The sequence below is a fragment of the Schistocerca cancellata genome, chromosome 8 (assembly GCF_023864275.1).
Source record: "Schistocerca cancellata isolate TAMUIC-IGC-003103 chromosome 8, iqSchCanc2.1, whole genome shotgun sequence".
In the NCBI taxonomy this organism is placed as follows: domain Eukaryota; kingdom Metazoa; phylum Arthropoda; class Insecta; order Orthoptera; family Acrididae; genus Schistocerca; species Schistocerca cancellata.
In genome coordinates, this window is record NC_064633.1 from 130,274,338 (window position 1) to 130,292,332 (window position 17,995).

At 43.0% G+C, this 17,995-nt stretch overlaps 1 protein-coding gene across 1 annotated transcript in view; it reads left to right on the forward strand.

The window, feature by feature from the left end:
- Positions 1-6,576: 6,576 nt before the first annotated feature.
- LOC126095421 (protein O-mannosyl-transferase TMTC2-like) overlaps positions 6,577-17,995 on the forward strand; it is a 1,040,622-nt gene continuing 1,029,203 nt past the window's right edge. Inside the window, exon 1 of the mRNA XM_049910218.1 lies at positions 6,577-7,276. Coding sequence (XP_049766175.1) covers positions 6,577-7,276 — 700 coding nt within the window. The remainder of the gene's footprint in view (positions 7,277-17,995) is intronic.

Sequence of the window (17,995 nt, forward strand, 5' to 3'; positions counted from 1 at the left end):
TCTAAGGCCTCCGATTTTTTTTCTCCAGACTGGAAAGAGATAGAAACATGCGCATTGTTTTAAAATGAGGCCGCATTCATTGTCAATACGTCCCAGAGATGGCAGCACCGTACGGCAGATGGAATTTTACCGCCAGCGGCGAGAATGAGAACTCTTTTAAATACTTAAAATGGCGACGTTTCCCTTACTTGAACAGCGTGCAATCATTCGTTTTCTGAATTTTCGTTGTGTGAAACCAATTGAAATTCATCTACAGTTGAAGGAGACATGTGGTGATGGAGTTATGGATGTGTCAAAAGCGCGTTCGTGGGTGCGACAGTTTAATGAAGGCAGAACATCGTGTGACAACAAACCAAAACAACCTCAGGCTCGCACACGCCAGTCTGACGATATGATCGATAAAGTGGAGAGAATTGTTTTGGGGGATCGCCAAATGACTGTTGAACAGGTCGCCTCCAGAGTTGGCATTTCTGTATGTTCTGTACACACAATCCTGCATGACGACCTGAAAATGCGAAAAGTGTCATCCAGGTGGGTGCCACGAATGCTGACGGACGACCACATGGCTGCCCGTGTGTCATGTTGCCAAACAATGTTGACGCGCAACGACAGCATGAATGGGACTTTCTTTTCGTCGGTTGTGACAATGGATGAGACGTGGATGCCATTTTTCAATCCAGAAACAAAGCGCCAGTCAGCTCAATGGAAGCACACAGATTCACCGCCACCAAAAAAATTTCGGGTAACCGCCAGTGCTGAAAAAATGATGGTGCCCATGTTCTGGGACAGCGAGGGCGTAATCCTTACACATTGCGTTCCAAAGGGCACTACGGTAACAGGTGCATCCTACGAAAATGTTTTGAAGAACAAATTCCTTCCTGCACTGCAACAAAAACGTCCGGGAAGGGCTGCGTGTGTGCTGTTTCACCAAGACAACGCACCCGCACATCGAGCTAACGTTACGCAACAGTTTCTTCGTGATAACAACTTTGAAGTGATTCCTCATGCTCCCTACTCACCTGACCTGACTCCTAGTGACTTTTGGCTTTTTCCAACAATGAAAGACACTCTCCGTGGCCGCACATTCACCAGCCGTGCTGCTATTGCCTCAGCGATTTTCCAGTGGTCAAAACAAACTCCTAAAGAAGCCTTCGCCGCTGCCCTGGAATCATGGCGTCAGCATTGTGAAAAATGTGTACGTCTGCAGGGCGATTACGTCGAGAAGTAAAGTTAGTTTCATCGATTTCGGGTGAGTAGTTAATTAGAAAAAAAATCGGAGGACTTAGAACTTGAATGCACCTCGTAGATACTTCCGTGAGATGGATCAGTGGCTCCACAACAACGATATTGGCGAGGGTGATATATTGGAGTGGGTGCATAAGATGGTGGCTGCTGAAAGGCAGTCTGATCTCTCCATACTGGAAGAGGAGGAGGAGATATTTGACTGAGTGGAAGGACTAGCAGAAAGATGGACTGAACTGCTCAATCCTGGGACCCAGAGTGTAAAAGGTGATTATTATGCAACCATCATCGTTACAGCATATAATTATTATTCTGGAATGCTAATGTACTTATGTGTTGTTATTAGTTTACAGCATATATTTAAAAAGTCTTGAGCATTTTACTTAATTATTTTCCGTTATTCGTATGTTACAGTGGTGTCACCAACACTGTCACAACAACACCATGCATGTGGCACATGCACCTAGAGCAGTGGTTATGGAGGCAGGTATCAAACGCGCGGTCCATCCCATCAAAGGTTCGGGTCCTCCCTCGGACATGGGTGTGTGTGTTGTTCTTAGCATAAGTTAGTTTAGGTAGTGTGTAAGTCTAGGGACAGATGACCTTAGCAATTTGTTCCCTTAGGAATACACACACATTTGAACATCTGAGTCATCAAACATGGGCCCGAGCGATGTGCAACCACTGTGCAATGCGCCACTCGCTGCCGCGTGAGAGGCAGCAGAAACAGCCACGGCTGCTGCAGTGCCAGCCCCCGCACAATCGCATACCCTCTGGCGTCTGTGTGGGTTCAAGCAGAGCAATGATCCCCCCCCCCCCCCAGACTGGAGGTGGAGAAAGCTCCAACACGCAGCAGCATCAATGAGCACCACCTCCACAGCCTGAGTGCTGCCGTAGGAGCTCACCACCACCTCCTCCTCATACTCTGGCTCTGGCTGTTCACGCTCACCAGCAGCGAAAGGTATATGTGACTCAGTACATATCCCTCCCCCTGGAAGGCGCCTCCTCCCCAATGCCATCATCTACTGGGTGGACGCAGTCGTCTCCTAGTTGTAGTGTTAATGATAATGAACGAGTGACATTGCCTCCGCTGCTGGAGACGTGTCTTTGGTAGTACAAGAAATAATGTGGCTGCTACGTGATGGTGCTCTATTTCACGTGCAAATTTCCGTGCGGAGGCATCTCGACATTATCGACTCAGACCACACACTGTGACAGAACCGTTGATGATGGTCCACTGCCACCGTACCACTAAAACACTAATACAGACAGAACATTTCCATTTGCCGGTGTTCTCATTTGTGCCTTCAATCATTTGAACCTACACTGTCGAAGATCCTCCATCTCGATCTTCAAAAGGCTGTACGAGCCAAAGCATTTTCGGGCATATGTCCATACGATTTTTATAGCTCCCTATCTTCCGAGGGATTGTTCCCTGCTGTTTGTCGCCAATCGGCAAAATCAGTCTGTATAAATGGAAGTTTGTGATAAGTTCTATGGGACCAAACTGCTGAGGTCATCGGTCCCTAGGCTTACACACTACTTAATCTAACTTAAACTAACTTACGCTAAGGACAACACACACACACACACCTATGCCCAAGGGAGCACTCGAACCTCCGACGGGGCGGCCGCGCGTACCATGGCAAGGCGCCCCAGACCACACGGTCAGCCTGTTTAATAGAGAAAGTCTTTTCATTTAGTTACTCTACGACGCTACTGTCCGCAGTGATGCCACAGCCTCAAGTGAAAGGAATAAAACTTTAGAATTATGTAGATGATTGAAAATGAAGAATTCCACACTAAAAATTAATTCAGAAGCTACAGTAATTAATGAGTGACAAACTTACATATGTTTTATGTATAAGGGGTAGTCAACCGAAAACAAGACAGATGGAAAAACAGTAAGTATACTGTTTATTACTTCAAAAGTAATCGTCATAACTGTTAATACATTTATCGCACTGTGAGACAAATCGGTCAGTGCCTTTATGTCAAAGACAGGCCCATATGTTGCCAAGGTTGTTTCGACTGCCTTGCATTATTTCGCTGGGAAGCCTTTACACATCATCCGTTCAGTCCCTATCTCTCTCCATGGATTTCCATATTTTTGGAGACCTGAGGAAAGACATTCGTGAGTTTTCTTCGGATGAAAACGTGCACTCTTAGGTGCAGTCATACCTCTGCAGGCAAGCTCCAACATTTCTTCATGAAGGCACTGACAATTTTGTCTCACAGTGGGATGAAAATATTAAAGCTTATGGAGTCTGCTTTCGAAACAATCAACAGTTCACGCACTTCTTTCCGACTGTCCCGTTCCCATTTTACTGGGCGTTATAATCAGATTCAATGTTTCCATTAGTCTTTTATAGTGAAACGGTTTCAATAGGCCTGTGCAAGAGTAATCATTGTATTTACCAATTTAGGACGGTCTGTGGAGAATTCACTATAGCACTGCTTTCTTTTTTATTTTGAAACCATAGCATTACGTGGTTGAATAGCGCTGCAGTGCTTAAAAATGCTTCCACTCTGATACGTACGTCGCATATAAACGTTGACAAGTAATAGGCACGCGACATGTATGTCAGTCTCACCAAACTGCCTCAAAAAAAAGATTTACTTTAATTATCTGAATATGCACTTGCGGGGAAGCTATAATTGCTTTACAGGTTAGTATAACAATTTTTCTAATTGTTATTACAGCACTGAACTTGAAACTCTCGGTTGAGCTCGCTGTCGCAAGAAATCTCTCACCGACTGCAACTTCCTCTCTAATTTATGTAGTTTGCATCTCTGTTTTATGTCGTATCAGCATTAATAATTCGTCGTATGATACAGAACTCATCCAAAAATAAATTACGAAATCACTTGGGTCCGTTGTTCTGATATCAATCAGTAAATTAACTCGCGACAAGTCGCTCCTATTTTTCATCTATTCTCGGACCCACTTCTCATTGTTTTGTTTGTTGGTAGATAATGTAATCACCACACACGATTTCTCAAGTGTGTTTCATATTTTATTTTATAATCACGTCACCAACAGACAACACTGACAATATTAACAGTAGTGTGAGGTTCGCTTCAGTATATGGAAGGATGAGACAAACTCGTGACTTAGGCCTCTCAAGCAAAAGCGAAAGAGCTTTCTCTGGGCTATCCCTTTGTTGGAGTAATAACATTTCTTTAGAACTCTTCCAAATGGTTGAAATGGCTCTGAGCACTATGGGACTTAACTTCTGAGGTCATCAGTCCCCTAGAACTTAGAACTACTCAAACCTAACTATTCTAAGGACATCACACACATCAATGCCCAAGGCAAGATTCGAACCTGCGACCGTAGCGGTCGCGCAGTTCCAGACTGTAGCGCCAAGAACCGCTCGGCCACTTCGGCCAGCCATAACTCTTCCAACAAATCTAATCCTTGTACCTGCTTTTCGTACATCTAGTTTTATGAGGTACTTCCACATTAGCCCGCTCCAGACGTTTACTGCTAGGTATCTTCCGGTTGTTATTGTTTCCTCTGATTTCCTAGTTAATCCCTAATTCCTCCGATATCAGTCTCACAGGCAGTAGCCTGTTTTGTGCAGCGTCATGCATGCCTGCACGAAATATTCTGTCTTTACACTGGTTTATGGTTTTCCCGGACGTTGCGCAACACTGACTGTTTTCTTTCACCGTCTACAACATTTCAGCCAGAATTGAACATACTTTTCTGTCAGGTCACTTCTGTACAGTTACTTCGATATCGCACGCATACGCGTCTTCGTTTATCGCTGTAATAGACAGTGGATTGTATGTGATCCTCCACTACAATATGTCACGAACAATTATACCCAGTACATCCGATTGCCAGCAACAGACAAATCGCCTTCAGTAGAGTGTCTCTGCCGCTCCATGGAGCCTCTCAAAGAGCGTTTTCTTACCGAGGGAATCACACTGCTGTTAGATACCGGTCTCCTACCTGAAGTTTTCAGAAGTATTGTACCATGCATAATGGTTCGCATGATATAAATACACTAAAGCGCCAAAGAAACTGGTGTAGGCATAAGTATTCAAATAGAGAGGTATGTAAACAGGTAGAATACACCACGGCGGTCGACAACGCTTACACAAGACGACATATCTCTGGTGCAGTTGTTGGATTGGATACTGCTGACAGGTTATCAAGAGTAGTGGGTCAAGGGCAGTGTAGCCCCACTCTGCATTGTTGCCAAATTTATTCAAGATAGCGGATCCAAGATGGCAGCGATAGATAGTTCAAATATTGGTGGGAAAATAGATCAATTGGGCTACTGCCACTAACTGAACCTCCTCCCCTCTACCTCCCCAGCCCCCACTCCCCTAGATAATGGCGGGAGGATCAAATTTTGGCAGAAAAATGGCCACTTGGGCTACTTCCACTAAACTAAGTCATCCAACCGCCACCTCTTCCTTGAAATTGGCGGGAAAAGGACTCAGTCTGTGCTGGATAGGCGAGACATAAGTCTTTATTTTTCAGGCAGTCTTTATTTAAACAGTTTGAGTTGCCACAGGCAGTAGTTCCAGCCAGTGTGTTCACCATGAGGTCCGGAGTCCAACTGACCCAGTACACACTATGCCATCAGAGGGCACTGTCATCCTATGGTGTCTGAGGAAAAATTGCGGCAAAAGGACTCAATCTGTGTCCAGCTGCTGGGGAGATGATAGTGTATTAGTGTATTTTATTTATTTTGGAACAACTTACTTATTGACGGATTTCACATAGTTTATTTACTACACTGATAGAAAACACTCGCCCTGACGTCTTTGGGATCAGAGCAAATAGCCTACAGACGTGCAAACTACTCGTAAATCACCGGAATAATGCAGTACACTGATGTACAGAGACGCAAACAACTCGTAAATTGTCAAATAATGCATGCAAAAGGCTCTGGAAACACACTCACTAGTTGTAAACTGTCTAAATAATGCACTGCACAGCATGCAGACCTGCATACTACTCGTATATCACCGAAATAATGCAGTACATTGATGTACAGACACGAAAACAACTCGTAAATTGTCAAGATAATGCAAGTATAATGCTCAGAAAACAAGCTCACTAATTGCAAACTGTCGAAATAATGCCTACAGACTATGTTTCATGGTGTGGGTTCCTGTAGTCATGTCCTAGTTCATGAACCACGGGCAATCTATGAATGGCCAAGTAAGTGGTCCCGACAGTCGGGATACCAGTTACTTTGGAATAAGGCTGGGCATCTCGGACATATTCTGAGTCGTGGTCACCTTTGTGCTCATACGGCAAAGACTATTAAATCCACCGGTTAGTCCCTCAACCGTTAGGGGTAAAACTCAATGGGACTCAGGGCAAGTAAGGCTAGCAACCTGCTTCCCTGGTACTTTAAATATGATGCTGGTGACAATCAGAGCAAAATGCCTCGGACCTTTGGAGGTGACGGAGCCCTACCTCTAACTGACAAACTAGGGACTCCTAAGATACGACTTGGCAAACAAATGGTAATAAGATGGGAAGCTATTAACATCAATGGGGGCTACTCTGGGAAGAAGGTAGAGCTGGCAGAGGCTGCAAGTAAGATGGGTCTGGACGTTTTAGCTGTTAGTGACATTCGGGTAAGGGGTGAGAAAGAAGAGGAATTGGGAGAATACAAGATCTACCTATCAGGAGTCAAAGCAGGTATAGCACAACGGGGTGTAGAGCTTTACATTAGGAAAGAAATGGAATCCAGCGTAGTTGCAATAAGATATGTAAACGAACGACTGATGTGGATAGATTTGACAGTGTCTAACAAGAAAATTAGGATTGTGTCAGTATATTTGCATTGTGAAGGGACAGATCAAGATAAGATGGATAGTTTTTATGAGGCACTCAGTGATGTAGTTGTTAGAGTGAAGGACAAGGACAGTGTTATGCTCATGGGTGATTTTAATGCCAGGATTGGGAATCGAACAGAAGGGTATGAAAAGGTTATAGGTAAATTTGGAGAGGATATGGAGGCCAATAGGAACAGGAAACAACTCTTGGATTTCTGTGCCAGTATGGGCTTAGTAATCACAAACTCCTTTTTTAAACATGAGAACGGTATACTTTGGAAGGCAGGGGAACCAGATCTGTCATTGACTATATAATAACAGATCAGGAATTCAGGAAGGCTGTGAGGGACACACGTGTATTCAGGGGATTCTTTGATGACACTGACCATTATTTAATCTGCAGTGAAATTGGGATTGTGAGGCCGAAAGTGCAGGAGGTCAGGTCCATATGTAGGAGGATAAGAGTGGAGAAACTTCAGGATAAGGAAATCAGGCACAAGTACATAACAGCGATCTCAGAAAGGTACCAGTTAGTTGAATGTAGTCAATTACAGTCATTGGAAAGGGACTGGACAAGCTACAGGGACACAGTACTAGAAGTGGCTAAAGAATGTCTTGGAACAGTAGTGTGTAAAGGTAGGATGAAGCAAACATCTTGATGGAATGACACAGTCAAGGCATCCTTAAAAGGAAGAAGAAGGCGTATCAAAAATGGCTACATACTAGAACTCAGGTAGACAGAGAAAGTTATGTTGAAGAAAGAAACAAAGCCAAACAGGTAATTGCAGCATCCAAGAAGAAATCTTGGGAAGACTTTGGAAACAGGTTGGAGACTTTGGGTCAAGCTGCTGGAAAACCATTCTAGAGTGTAATTAGCAGTCTTCGAAAGGGAGGTAAGAAGGAAATGACAAGTATTTTGGACAGGTCAGGAAAACTGCTGGTGAATCCTGTGGATTCCTTGGGCAGATGGAGGGAATATTTTGAAGAGTTGCTCAATGTAGGTGAAAATACGATCAGCAACGTTTCAGATTTCGAGGTACAGTGGGATAGGAATGATTATGGAAATAGGATCACATTTCAGGAAGTAGAGAAAATGGTCAATAGATTGCAGTGCAATAAAGCAGCTGGGGTGGATGAAATTAAGTCGGAACTCATCAAATACAGTGGAATGTCAGGTCTTAAATGGCTACACAGGATAATTGAAATGGCCTGGGAGTCGGGACAGGTTCCATCAGACTGGACAAAAGCAGTAATCACACCAATCTTTAAACATGGAAACAGAAAAGATTGTAACAACTACAGAGGTATCTCTTTAATCAGCGTTGTGGGTAAAATCTTCTCAGGTATTGTTGAAAGGAAAGTGCGAGTGTTAGTTGAGGACCAACTGGATGAAAATCAGTGTGGGTTTAGGCCTCTTAGAGGTTGTCAGGACCAGATCTTTAGCTAACGGCAAATAATGCAGAAGTGTTATGAGTGGAACCGGGAATTGTATCTATGCTTTATAGATCTAGAAAAGGCATATGACCGGGTTCCTAGGAGGAAGTTATTGTCTGTTCTACGAGATTATGGAATAGGAGGCCAACTTTTGTAAGCAATTAAAGGTCTTTACATGGATAGTCAGGCAGCAGGTAGAGTTGACGGTAAATTGAGTTCATGGTTCAGAGTAGTTTCTGGGGTAAGACAAGGCTGTAAACTGTCTCCACTGTTGTTCATACTATTTATGGATCATATGTTGAAAACAATAGACTGGCTGGGTGAGATTAAGATATGTGAACACAAAATAAGCAGTCTTGCATATGCGGATGACTTAGTTGTGATGGCAGATTCGATTGAAAGTTTGCAAAGTAATATTTCAGAGCTAGATCAGAAATGTAAGGACTATGGTATGAAGATTAGCATCTCCAAAACGAAAGTAATGTCAGTGGGAAAGAGATATAAACGGATTGAGTGCCAAATAGGAGGAACAAAGTTAGAACAGGTGGACAGTTTCAAGTACTTAGGATGCATATTCTCACAGGATGGCAACATAGTGAAAGAACTGGAAGCGAGGTGTAGCAAAGCTAATGCAGTGAGCGCTCAGCTACGTTCTACTCTCTTCTGCAAGAAGGAAGTCAGTACCAAGACTAAGTTATCTGTGCACCGTTCAATCTTTCGACCAACTTTGTTGTATGGGAGCGAAAGCTGGGTGGATTCAGGTTACCTTATCAACAAGGTTGAGGTTACGGATATGAAAGTAGCTAGGATGATTGCAGGTGCTAGTAGATGGGAACAATGGCAGGAGGGTATCCACAATGAGGAAATCAAAGAAAAACTGGGAATGAACTCTATAGATGTAGCAATTAGGGCGAACAGGCTGATATGGTGGGGTCATGTTACACGCATGGGAGAAGCAAGGTTACCCAAGAGACTCATGGGTTCAGCAGTAGAGGGTAGGAGTCGGGGCAGACCAAGGAGAAGGTACCTGAATTCGGTTAACAATGAGTTTGAATTAATAGGCTTAACATCAGAAGAGGCACCAATGTTAGCACTGAATAGGGGATCATGGAAGAATTTTATAAGGGGGACTATGCTCCAGACTCAACGCTGAAAGGCATAATCAATCTTAAATGATGATGATGACTATGATACCCTGCTCTCAACATACGTCTCAAAAATGGTGAACGTTCTCCGTGCTAAAAACCTTCATCGTGTATGTGCACACCTAAGTAAACATCGTTAATCATAAAACCATTCTTGTTGTTTGAAAAGAGAGCACTGTCTAAGCACAGATGTGAAAATCAGAACAATTACACAAAGAGAATTTGAAGCACTGTCCTGCAGAAAAGAAAAATGGCTTGAATTTTCAATGTCCTACAGCTGCTGGAGATGTCCCAATACCACAATGGCAGATGAGGTACAGCATCCTGCTGTGGATACCTTACCCCCATCTTGCTAGGACCAGTACATAGTGTCTCCTATGTCCCAGAGCAAACGATGTCTTGTGAATTAATGGAGCATTCTGATTGGCTCTTATTGAATTTACCTGCCAAATTACTGATGCTGCCAGTGTGAGGGCGCTGTCAGCCTTTTTTCCTGTAGACGAGACTTTCAGCAGAAAAACTATTTTGTACAGATCACCAGATTGCACTTACAGTTAAACCTTGCAAAAGTGGTCTACAGATCGTCAAATATGGGAAGACACTTCCTCGATTGCACTTCTCTGCCACTGACGACGGAAGCTTCTATATTTCAGCGTGTAACCGATCTCTAGCCTGGCTATATATCACTGTATCGCTGTAGTAAACACGCAGTTCGTCTCCTGCGCCATACAAAATCATACAAAATCATCACTTCTGCATCCTGCATATAGCTCTCCACCACCAGACACTTGTACATATACTGTGAACACTGATGTACAAAGGCCGGGTCGGTTCCCCTCGGCGCAAAGGCGGCACTGTTTCTGGTCTCTACCTGCTTGCTTGCTTTTTTTATACACCCGTCTCCAAACTCTGGGATTACAATAAAACATGGTTTGCCAGAATATTATACCTTTTTCGCAATACTTTTCGATATCAACCACTTAGCAACATCGCTTGCATAGCGGTATCGCTTGCGCAGTATAATTCCGAAGATATAGCCTGGAAATTATGTCTCTAGAAACCCGAAACTTTAACGAGGTGCAGCATGCCGTAAACCACTGAGTAACTAGAAACTTATATGGCCTGCGAATACCTTTATGTGAAAACTCGAAAAAAATAGAGGAAACTGATATTTCCACTCACGAATATCGATGTCAGTGACATAACAGACTCCAAATCATCTTTATACCTCACAGAGTCAACTAAGGTGTTTCTCATGTCTAGAGAATCAACAAACGTGTCTTCCATCTGTCCACCACCTGGTAGATGCACACAACACACACCATAGACTGTGTTCTCTCAAACTAATAAAGACGGGAAATGTGCAGAAGCATTAAACTGGACAATTTACATGGGTGCAGTGCAAACACAAGTCCATATTGAATCTTCTCAAATTTCCACCAAGGACACCTGCGGTCATGTCAGCTGTCCAACACATAGTGTGTATTAGTTCACTATTCAGCTGGCTAGAGAACGACACGGTTAGGTCAGGTACATTCCTCTATGCCAACAGGCCTTTCCATTCGGACGCCTTCTGACGTTAGCTGGAAATGTGAATCATTCCCGCCACAAGCCACCGCCCCTGAGCGCCATGCACCCCAGACAGAATAGTCCTAGGAAACTGGCTACATATATATTTTATCACTGTATTTACAATTAAATGGTGGTTTCAATTGGACGACATTCAACGACGAGTGAAGTATTCTTAATACACCCTGCTGATGGCTGTGACTCTGGAAATATAAATATCTGACCGTTCTTATGATCTGACATACTTTTCCTTTTGCTATCACAGTATTCCAAGTCAAATCCATAGCGTCCTTACAATTGGATATAGCCATTTTCTTTGGTCAAGTTGGCACACACATACACATACTTTATACACCTGATGCTCAAGGTGAACCTATCACGCATCCCCTACTACTAAGTATGAGGGTCACTCAAAAAGAAATGCACACTATTTTTTTTAAATCCATCTTTTATTCTACATGTTTGAAAGTTTTACAGTGTGTAGATACATCTTATAGGAACAATATTTTCGTTTCTCCACATAATTTCCATCCCTCTCAACTGCCTTACGTCATCTTGAAGCCAACGCCTGTATACCCGCATGGTAAAATTCTGGACCAACGTCTGGGAGCCACTGTTTGGCAGCGTGCAAAAGAGTCATCATCTTCAAAGCTTTTTCCACGAAGAGAATCTTTCAGTTTTCCAAAGAGATGATAGTCACATGGAGCCAGGTCAGGACTGTATGGCGGGTGTTTCAGTGTTGTCCATCCGGGTTTTGTGATCGCTTCTATGGTTTTTTGACTGACATGTGGCTGTGCATCGTTCTGCAACAGCAAAACATTCTGCTTTTGCCGATGTGGTCGAACACGACTCAGTCGAGCTTGGAGTTTCTTCAGTGTCGTTATATATGCATCAGAATTTATGGTGGTTCCACTTGGCATGATGTCCACAAGCAAGAGTCCTTCGGAATCGAAAAACACCGTAGCCATAACTTTTCCAGCAGAAAGTGTGGTTTTGAATTTTTATTTCTTGGGTGAATTTGCATTATGCCACTCCATTGATTGCCTCTTCATCTCTGGTGAAAAATGGTGGAGCCATGTTTCATCACCTGTCACATTTCTTCCAAGAAATTCATCTCCATCATTCTCGTACTGTTCGAAAAGTTCGCTGCATATCGTTTTTCTTGTTTCTTTGTGAACCACTCTCAACATCCTGGGAACCTACATGGCACAAACCTTTTTTAACGCCAACACTTTCAGTATTCTGCAAACACTTCCCTCCCGTATCCCAACGTAGCGTGACAATTCGTTCACTGTCATGCGTCTGTCAGCAGTCACCAATTTGTTAACTCTCTGCACATTGTCTGGAGTGTGTGCAGTACGAGGCCTGCCGCTGCGAGGACAGTCCTCAATATTGCTGTGCCCGCTTTCATCACTTAATCTGCTTGCCCGTCGACTAACGGTACAGCGATCCATACAGTTTTTCAGCCTCTTGGGGATGTTTCCCACTGTCTCGTTTTCACAGCACAGGAATTCTATGACAGCACGTTGCTTCTGAGGAACATCAAGTGTAGCAGCCATCTTGAAGACCTGCTGTGACGGCGTCACTCACGGGAACAAGTTGAACTAAGTTTGAAACAAGCGGGAAGGTTGTATCTACACACTGTAAAACTTTCACACATGCAAAATGAAAACCGTATTTTTACAAAAATAGTGCGCATTTATTTTGGAGTGACCCTCGTATCAGAGTCCCTGAGGATATTAAGAACAAGCGGCATTGTATTAACATTCAAAATGGACAGGATAAACCCTGGTTTGCGAAAGAAATTACACAATCCATCCGCAGTGCATATCTCGATACAGAATACGTCTTAACATTCGTGAATGTTAAAACTTTGACGCTTTCGATTTCCCAATAAAGATTCAGAACATACCAAAATTTCAGGCGCAAAATCCTGGAATATCGGTTCATGTTCATGACCTGAAGAAGAAGCAGAAAAGCAAGCCAGATGTGCAGGACAAACATATTGTAGTTGGACTACTTCATTTTTCGAAATACGCAGGTGAGCATGATCTTCATGTAAACATGCTGCTCTTCTCTGAAGATAATAATCAGCATTACGTATGGATCAAAGACATGACCACCTGCTTTACAGCCAATTGTCGTGAGAGGCACCCACATGGCTTGCTCATACTGTGGCATCGAGCAGTCAGGCCTGCAAGATGAGTGGTCTGCCAAACGAGTGGATTTATTCTTTTTTTATCGAGTAACATCAATGACTGATTATGAGCTCTAGTACTCACAATTAAGCTACAAACTATTCTCCTGTTTGAATATTACGCAACGGAAACGGATACGCACATCTGACTATTAGGAATTTACACAACTCTGATTGTTCACTACGCTCTGGCAATACCACATTTTCTTTCTTACCCAATGGCTTTGATCAACACGTGGCCATCGCACTGAATATGAATGACGCACACATTATAAATTCTGGATATCATGACTACACATTATTCGAAGAACAAAGCCACCAATCTTTTTCTTTTCACTATCTTTTTTATTCCGATAAATTCTGTTATGATTCAAAGATAACCTAAACACACCATTACATTTTATACAACAATTACACATGAGAAACTCCGCCCAGTGGGCATGACTTTACGTTGGTGATTCTCTATCATATGGTCTCGTAATTATGTAACGCTACAGTGCACTTTCTGGATAGGATGGTGGATCTTATGCTATGTCTCACACTTCGACTCTCACACCCATCATCACGAAAATTTACTCCAGACCGAGTGGTACAAAAAGGAACATGCATAACCCACTGCCTCTGAACCTATCTTGCTACTCTCCCATGCAAATCACACATACTTAAATTACATGAAATACATCACACTGGCTACATAGAACACAGCACAAAGAATAGTCTCAACGTTAGAATCACTTCACTTTCAGCTTTCCCACTTCAATTAGTATTCATCGCAGTTTCACACGACACTGCCCCACTTCGTAACTTTTCTTTCCTACTACGAACTCTGGAGGATATATGCACGTCTTCCTGTGCAGTGCAAGGCAAGTGGCGTTGCTGGATAGACGGATGACTCACCTTGCTTCTCTCTCAGAGTATTAGAGTTTGAATCTAGCGTCACACAGAAACATAACACGCAAAGTAATATTAAGATTATATTCGTCACACACGCGAGTCCTCAACTGATACCATGGACGAGTACTTCTCTTTATCCTTTGTCTCATACATAGATTGAGACTCACACAGTACTCACCACGTGGAAGCGTTCGTCTCTAATTTCAAGTCCAGCACACGCCATTTCTCAAATATTTCCAACTTATAGTACACACGCCAGTAATTCAGCTTAACTTTAGCACTCGGAAGTATTTCAACTTAATACCAGCACTGGCAAGTGTTTCAACTTATTGCTACACGGGGTTTCATTGTGACCGTTGGTGACTTCCGCAGATTACTACGATCCCCTTAATATTACCTGCCTGTCATTTAATTCTCCCCCCAAAACTTCCTGAAATAGAGAAATAATTATTCCAAACTACTCTTAAGTATTTCACACGCATACCAATCTCTCCACTCTTTTGTCTTTACGGAGCACACCTAAGACAGGTCTTGCCAACACAAGATCCAGCGCCAAAGTGCTGAAACATGGCCGTTCTTCAGGTCATCTCGCATATCCGCTGAGGTGGGGGAACACCATGCTACCGTATTGGTCAGCCACATTTCATTCGCTCAAAGCTCAGGTAAATTTCATCTCTTTGTTCCACCAAAGGTGACCAAAGGACCGTCACAAATATGATCATATATTGCACATTCACTATCTGCGGTTAACAGACGACCATACATTCATTCATTTCACAGATTTCACCAAACTGGATGTAGGGATTTATTTTGTGGGAGTGCACATGTGATCATGTAAATAAATAAATTGTCCTTCTTTCCTACACTGATATCCGGCTTCGGTGTATTAAGTGAAATTGAGTTGTTATTACAAAAAATATTTTGTTCTGACAAGAATAACGAAGAATGTTGTACCGATTTTCAATGTCTGGCGGTACTGTACCCTTTCAGTCGAAACATGAACATAAAAAGTATTTAAACAGACATCAGGAGGACTATGAATCCAACAACCGGTACGTGTCGTTATGCTTACAGAATAAAAAAAATATTAAATTTAACAATGCTCGCCAGTAGGAACAATGTTCATTTGTTGGATACGCAGACTTCGAATGTCTCCTTGCCCCTATCACCCAATGTGAAGGGAATCTCTTAAACTCACACACCACCTTCACACAAAAACACGTACCACATGAAGCAGCGTATGAAATTGCATACTCATATGATTCAAGTCTTAAACCACTTTGAATCTCATATAGTCGATAATCTCACTGCTTGGTTCTTCACTGAGCTAGAAAAACCCTCATGGGGTGTTAATAGGCTTTACACTTCCAGCATCACAACACATGATCTAATCGGAGGAAGATAAAAAAATTTACGATGATGGAGTTAACTCTCACATTTTTGGGCTGCTGTTGGATAGAAAAGTTGAGACTCGTCGTAGAGATCATGGCCATTTTATGGGAAGTTCCGCTGTACAGGTCACAACACATGCAATTTCAAGTATATGTTACCACGACACATACCTGTTTTCTTCCCTGATTTAAGTGAGTATGTCGCTCACTTTCTAGTTGAGCAATGGCTAATTTTAGCTGGGTGGAAAATCATGTCAGTGTCCCGCCTGACAGTGTTGAGAAAAAATTTCATTCACCAAATGAATGGCGCCGAAAATTAGGCTCCGCTTGCTTGACACGCGACGTTTTATGCAGGCGCCACTCCAGAAACTTGCTGAAACTCTACCTCTGGAGGATATGCATATTCCACGATCTCCATACTCCGATGAGGAAAAGTTTCACCTTGTGACTAAGAAAGGAGTTTTCCCTTATGAGTATGTGGATAGCAAGACGAAACTCGACGCAACCAAGCTACCTGACAATTCTGCATTTACCAGTACTTTCACTGGCAATGCCATAACTAGTGGATATTATGAGCATGCCGTGAATATCTGCCGCGAATTCAACATTTCCAGTTTGGTGAATATGCAAGACTATACAAGGACAACGACTTGCGCTTGCTTACGGATGTTATTGAAAAATTCCAGAGTGTATGCATGACCACATACTTTCTGGATCCCGTCTTTTATTACACGACACCTGGCTTGTTCTGGGACGCAATGCTCAAGAAAACGAAGCGCAGCATAGAACTTTTGACTGTTGCTGATATGCTGTTTTTCTTTGAGAGCGAGATCTGTGGAGGAAGTGGTTCAAAAATGGCTCAAATGGCTCTGAACACTATAGGACTTAACATCTGAGATCATCAATCCCCTTGAACTTAGAACTACTTAAACCTAACTAACCTAGGGACATCACACACATCCATCCCGAGGCAGGATTCGAACCTGCAACCGTAGCGGTCGCGCGGTTCCAGACTGAAGCGAATAGAAGAGCTCGGCCTCCAGCGGCCGGCCAGGAAGTGGTTCGAATGGCTCTGAGCACTATGGGACTTAACATCTGAGGTCATCTGTCCCCTACACTTAGAACTACTTATACCTAACTAAGCTAAGGACATCACACACATCCATGCCCAAGGCAGAATTCGAACCTGCGACCGTAGCAGCAGCGCGATTCCGGTCTGACACGCCTAGAACCGCTCGGTCACAGCGGACGGGCTATGTGGAGGTCTTTGCCAGTTTATCCATATACACGCCAAGCCAAATTATCCACATATGGGTGCAGGGTTCAGTGCATCCCTCGATTCAAGTTATATTTTATATTTGGTTTTAAATATCCTATATGGGCTTTGCTGGTTGGTGGGATTCAATGGGTACCCGACAACGAATACGAGGGATTGGTTCTGGCAGCCGATTCTGATGTAGGGAATGTGATGCAGGCAGACTTCATATGCCCTGCTAGTAAGCATGAAGTGACATGCGCCTTGTTATTGTGTCCAGAGCTACAAGTTCTACAAGAAAGCACTATCCATAACCTGACGACCACTCTTGTCACCAGCGGAGGTTCATAATTCATTACGGTAATCTCCAGCAGTGCCTCAGCTTAGAGATGGAGTTAGGTAGAATCATTGAGGCTACCTCTTTCAATCTGTCCTACAGGCTGAAGGACAATATTGAGTTGAATACAGAAAAGAGGGTGGACGCGACTAGTGATTTCGAAAAAGGTTTTTATAGAGTATTGAATAATACCACTTTTGGTAAAACCATACAGAATGTAAGAAATGAGTGCTATATTTTGATTAGGACCAAATGGGATGGTGCGTGGGGCATAAGAAATGGCATCGCCAGACCATATTTTAGGCAGGTTATTATTTGCAATAATAACTTTGTTGCTGTGGAGATGAGTTCAGTAGAGTTTACGAAACCTATTATTTCTGTATGTGTATAATGGACGTCTCCAAACTCTATATACCACGTATACCGCTTCTACTATGAGCTTGCTAAAACTCATTTCCTGGGACCAAAGTTATTTTATATGGATACAGATAGCTTCATCTGTTGTTAGAGGAACTGCAATCAACAGGAAGTAATTAGGTGTCACAGTAATGAATTCTTCATATTGAGACACACAGCCGATAATCCTTATGGTACAGTTCCTCAGAACAAGACGGTTATTGGATTAATGAAAGATGAGCCGGATGCATTACCAATTGTGGAATTTGGGGGTCTAAGATCCAAAATGGATGCATATCGTGCAATAGCTGGAGCCATCCAGAA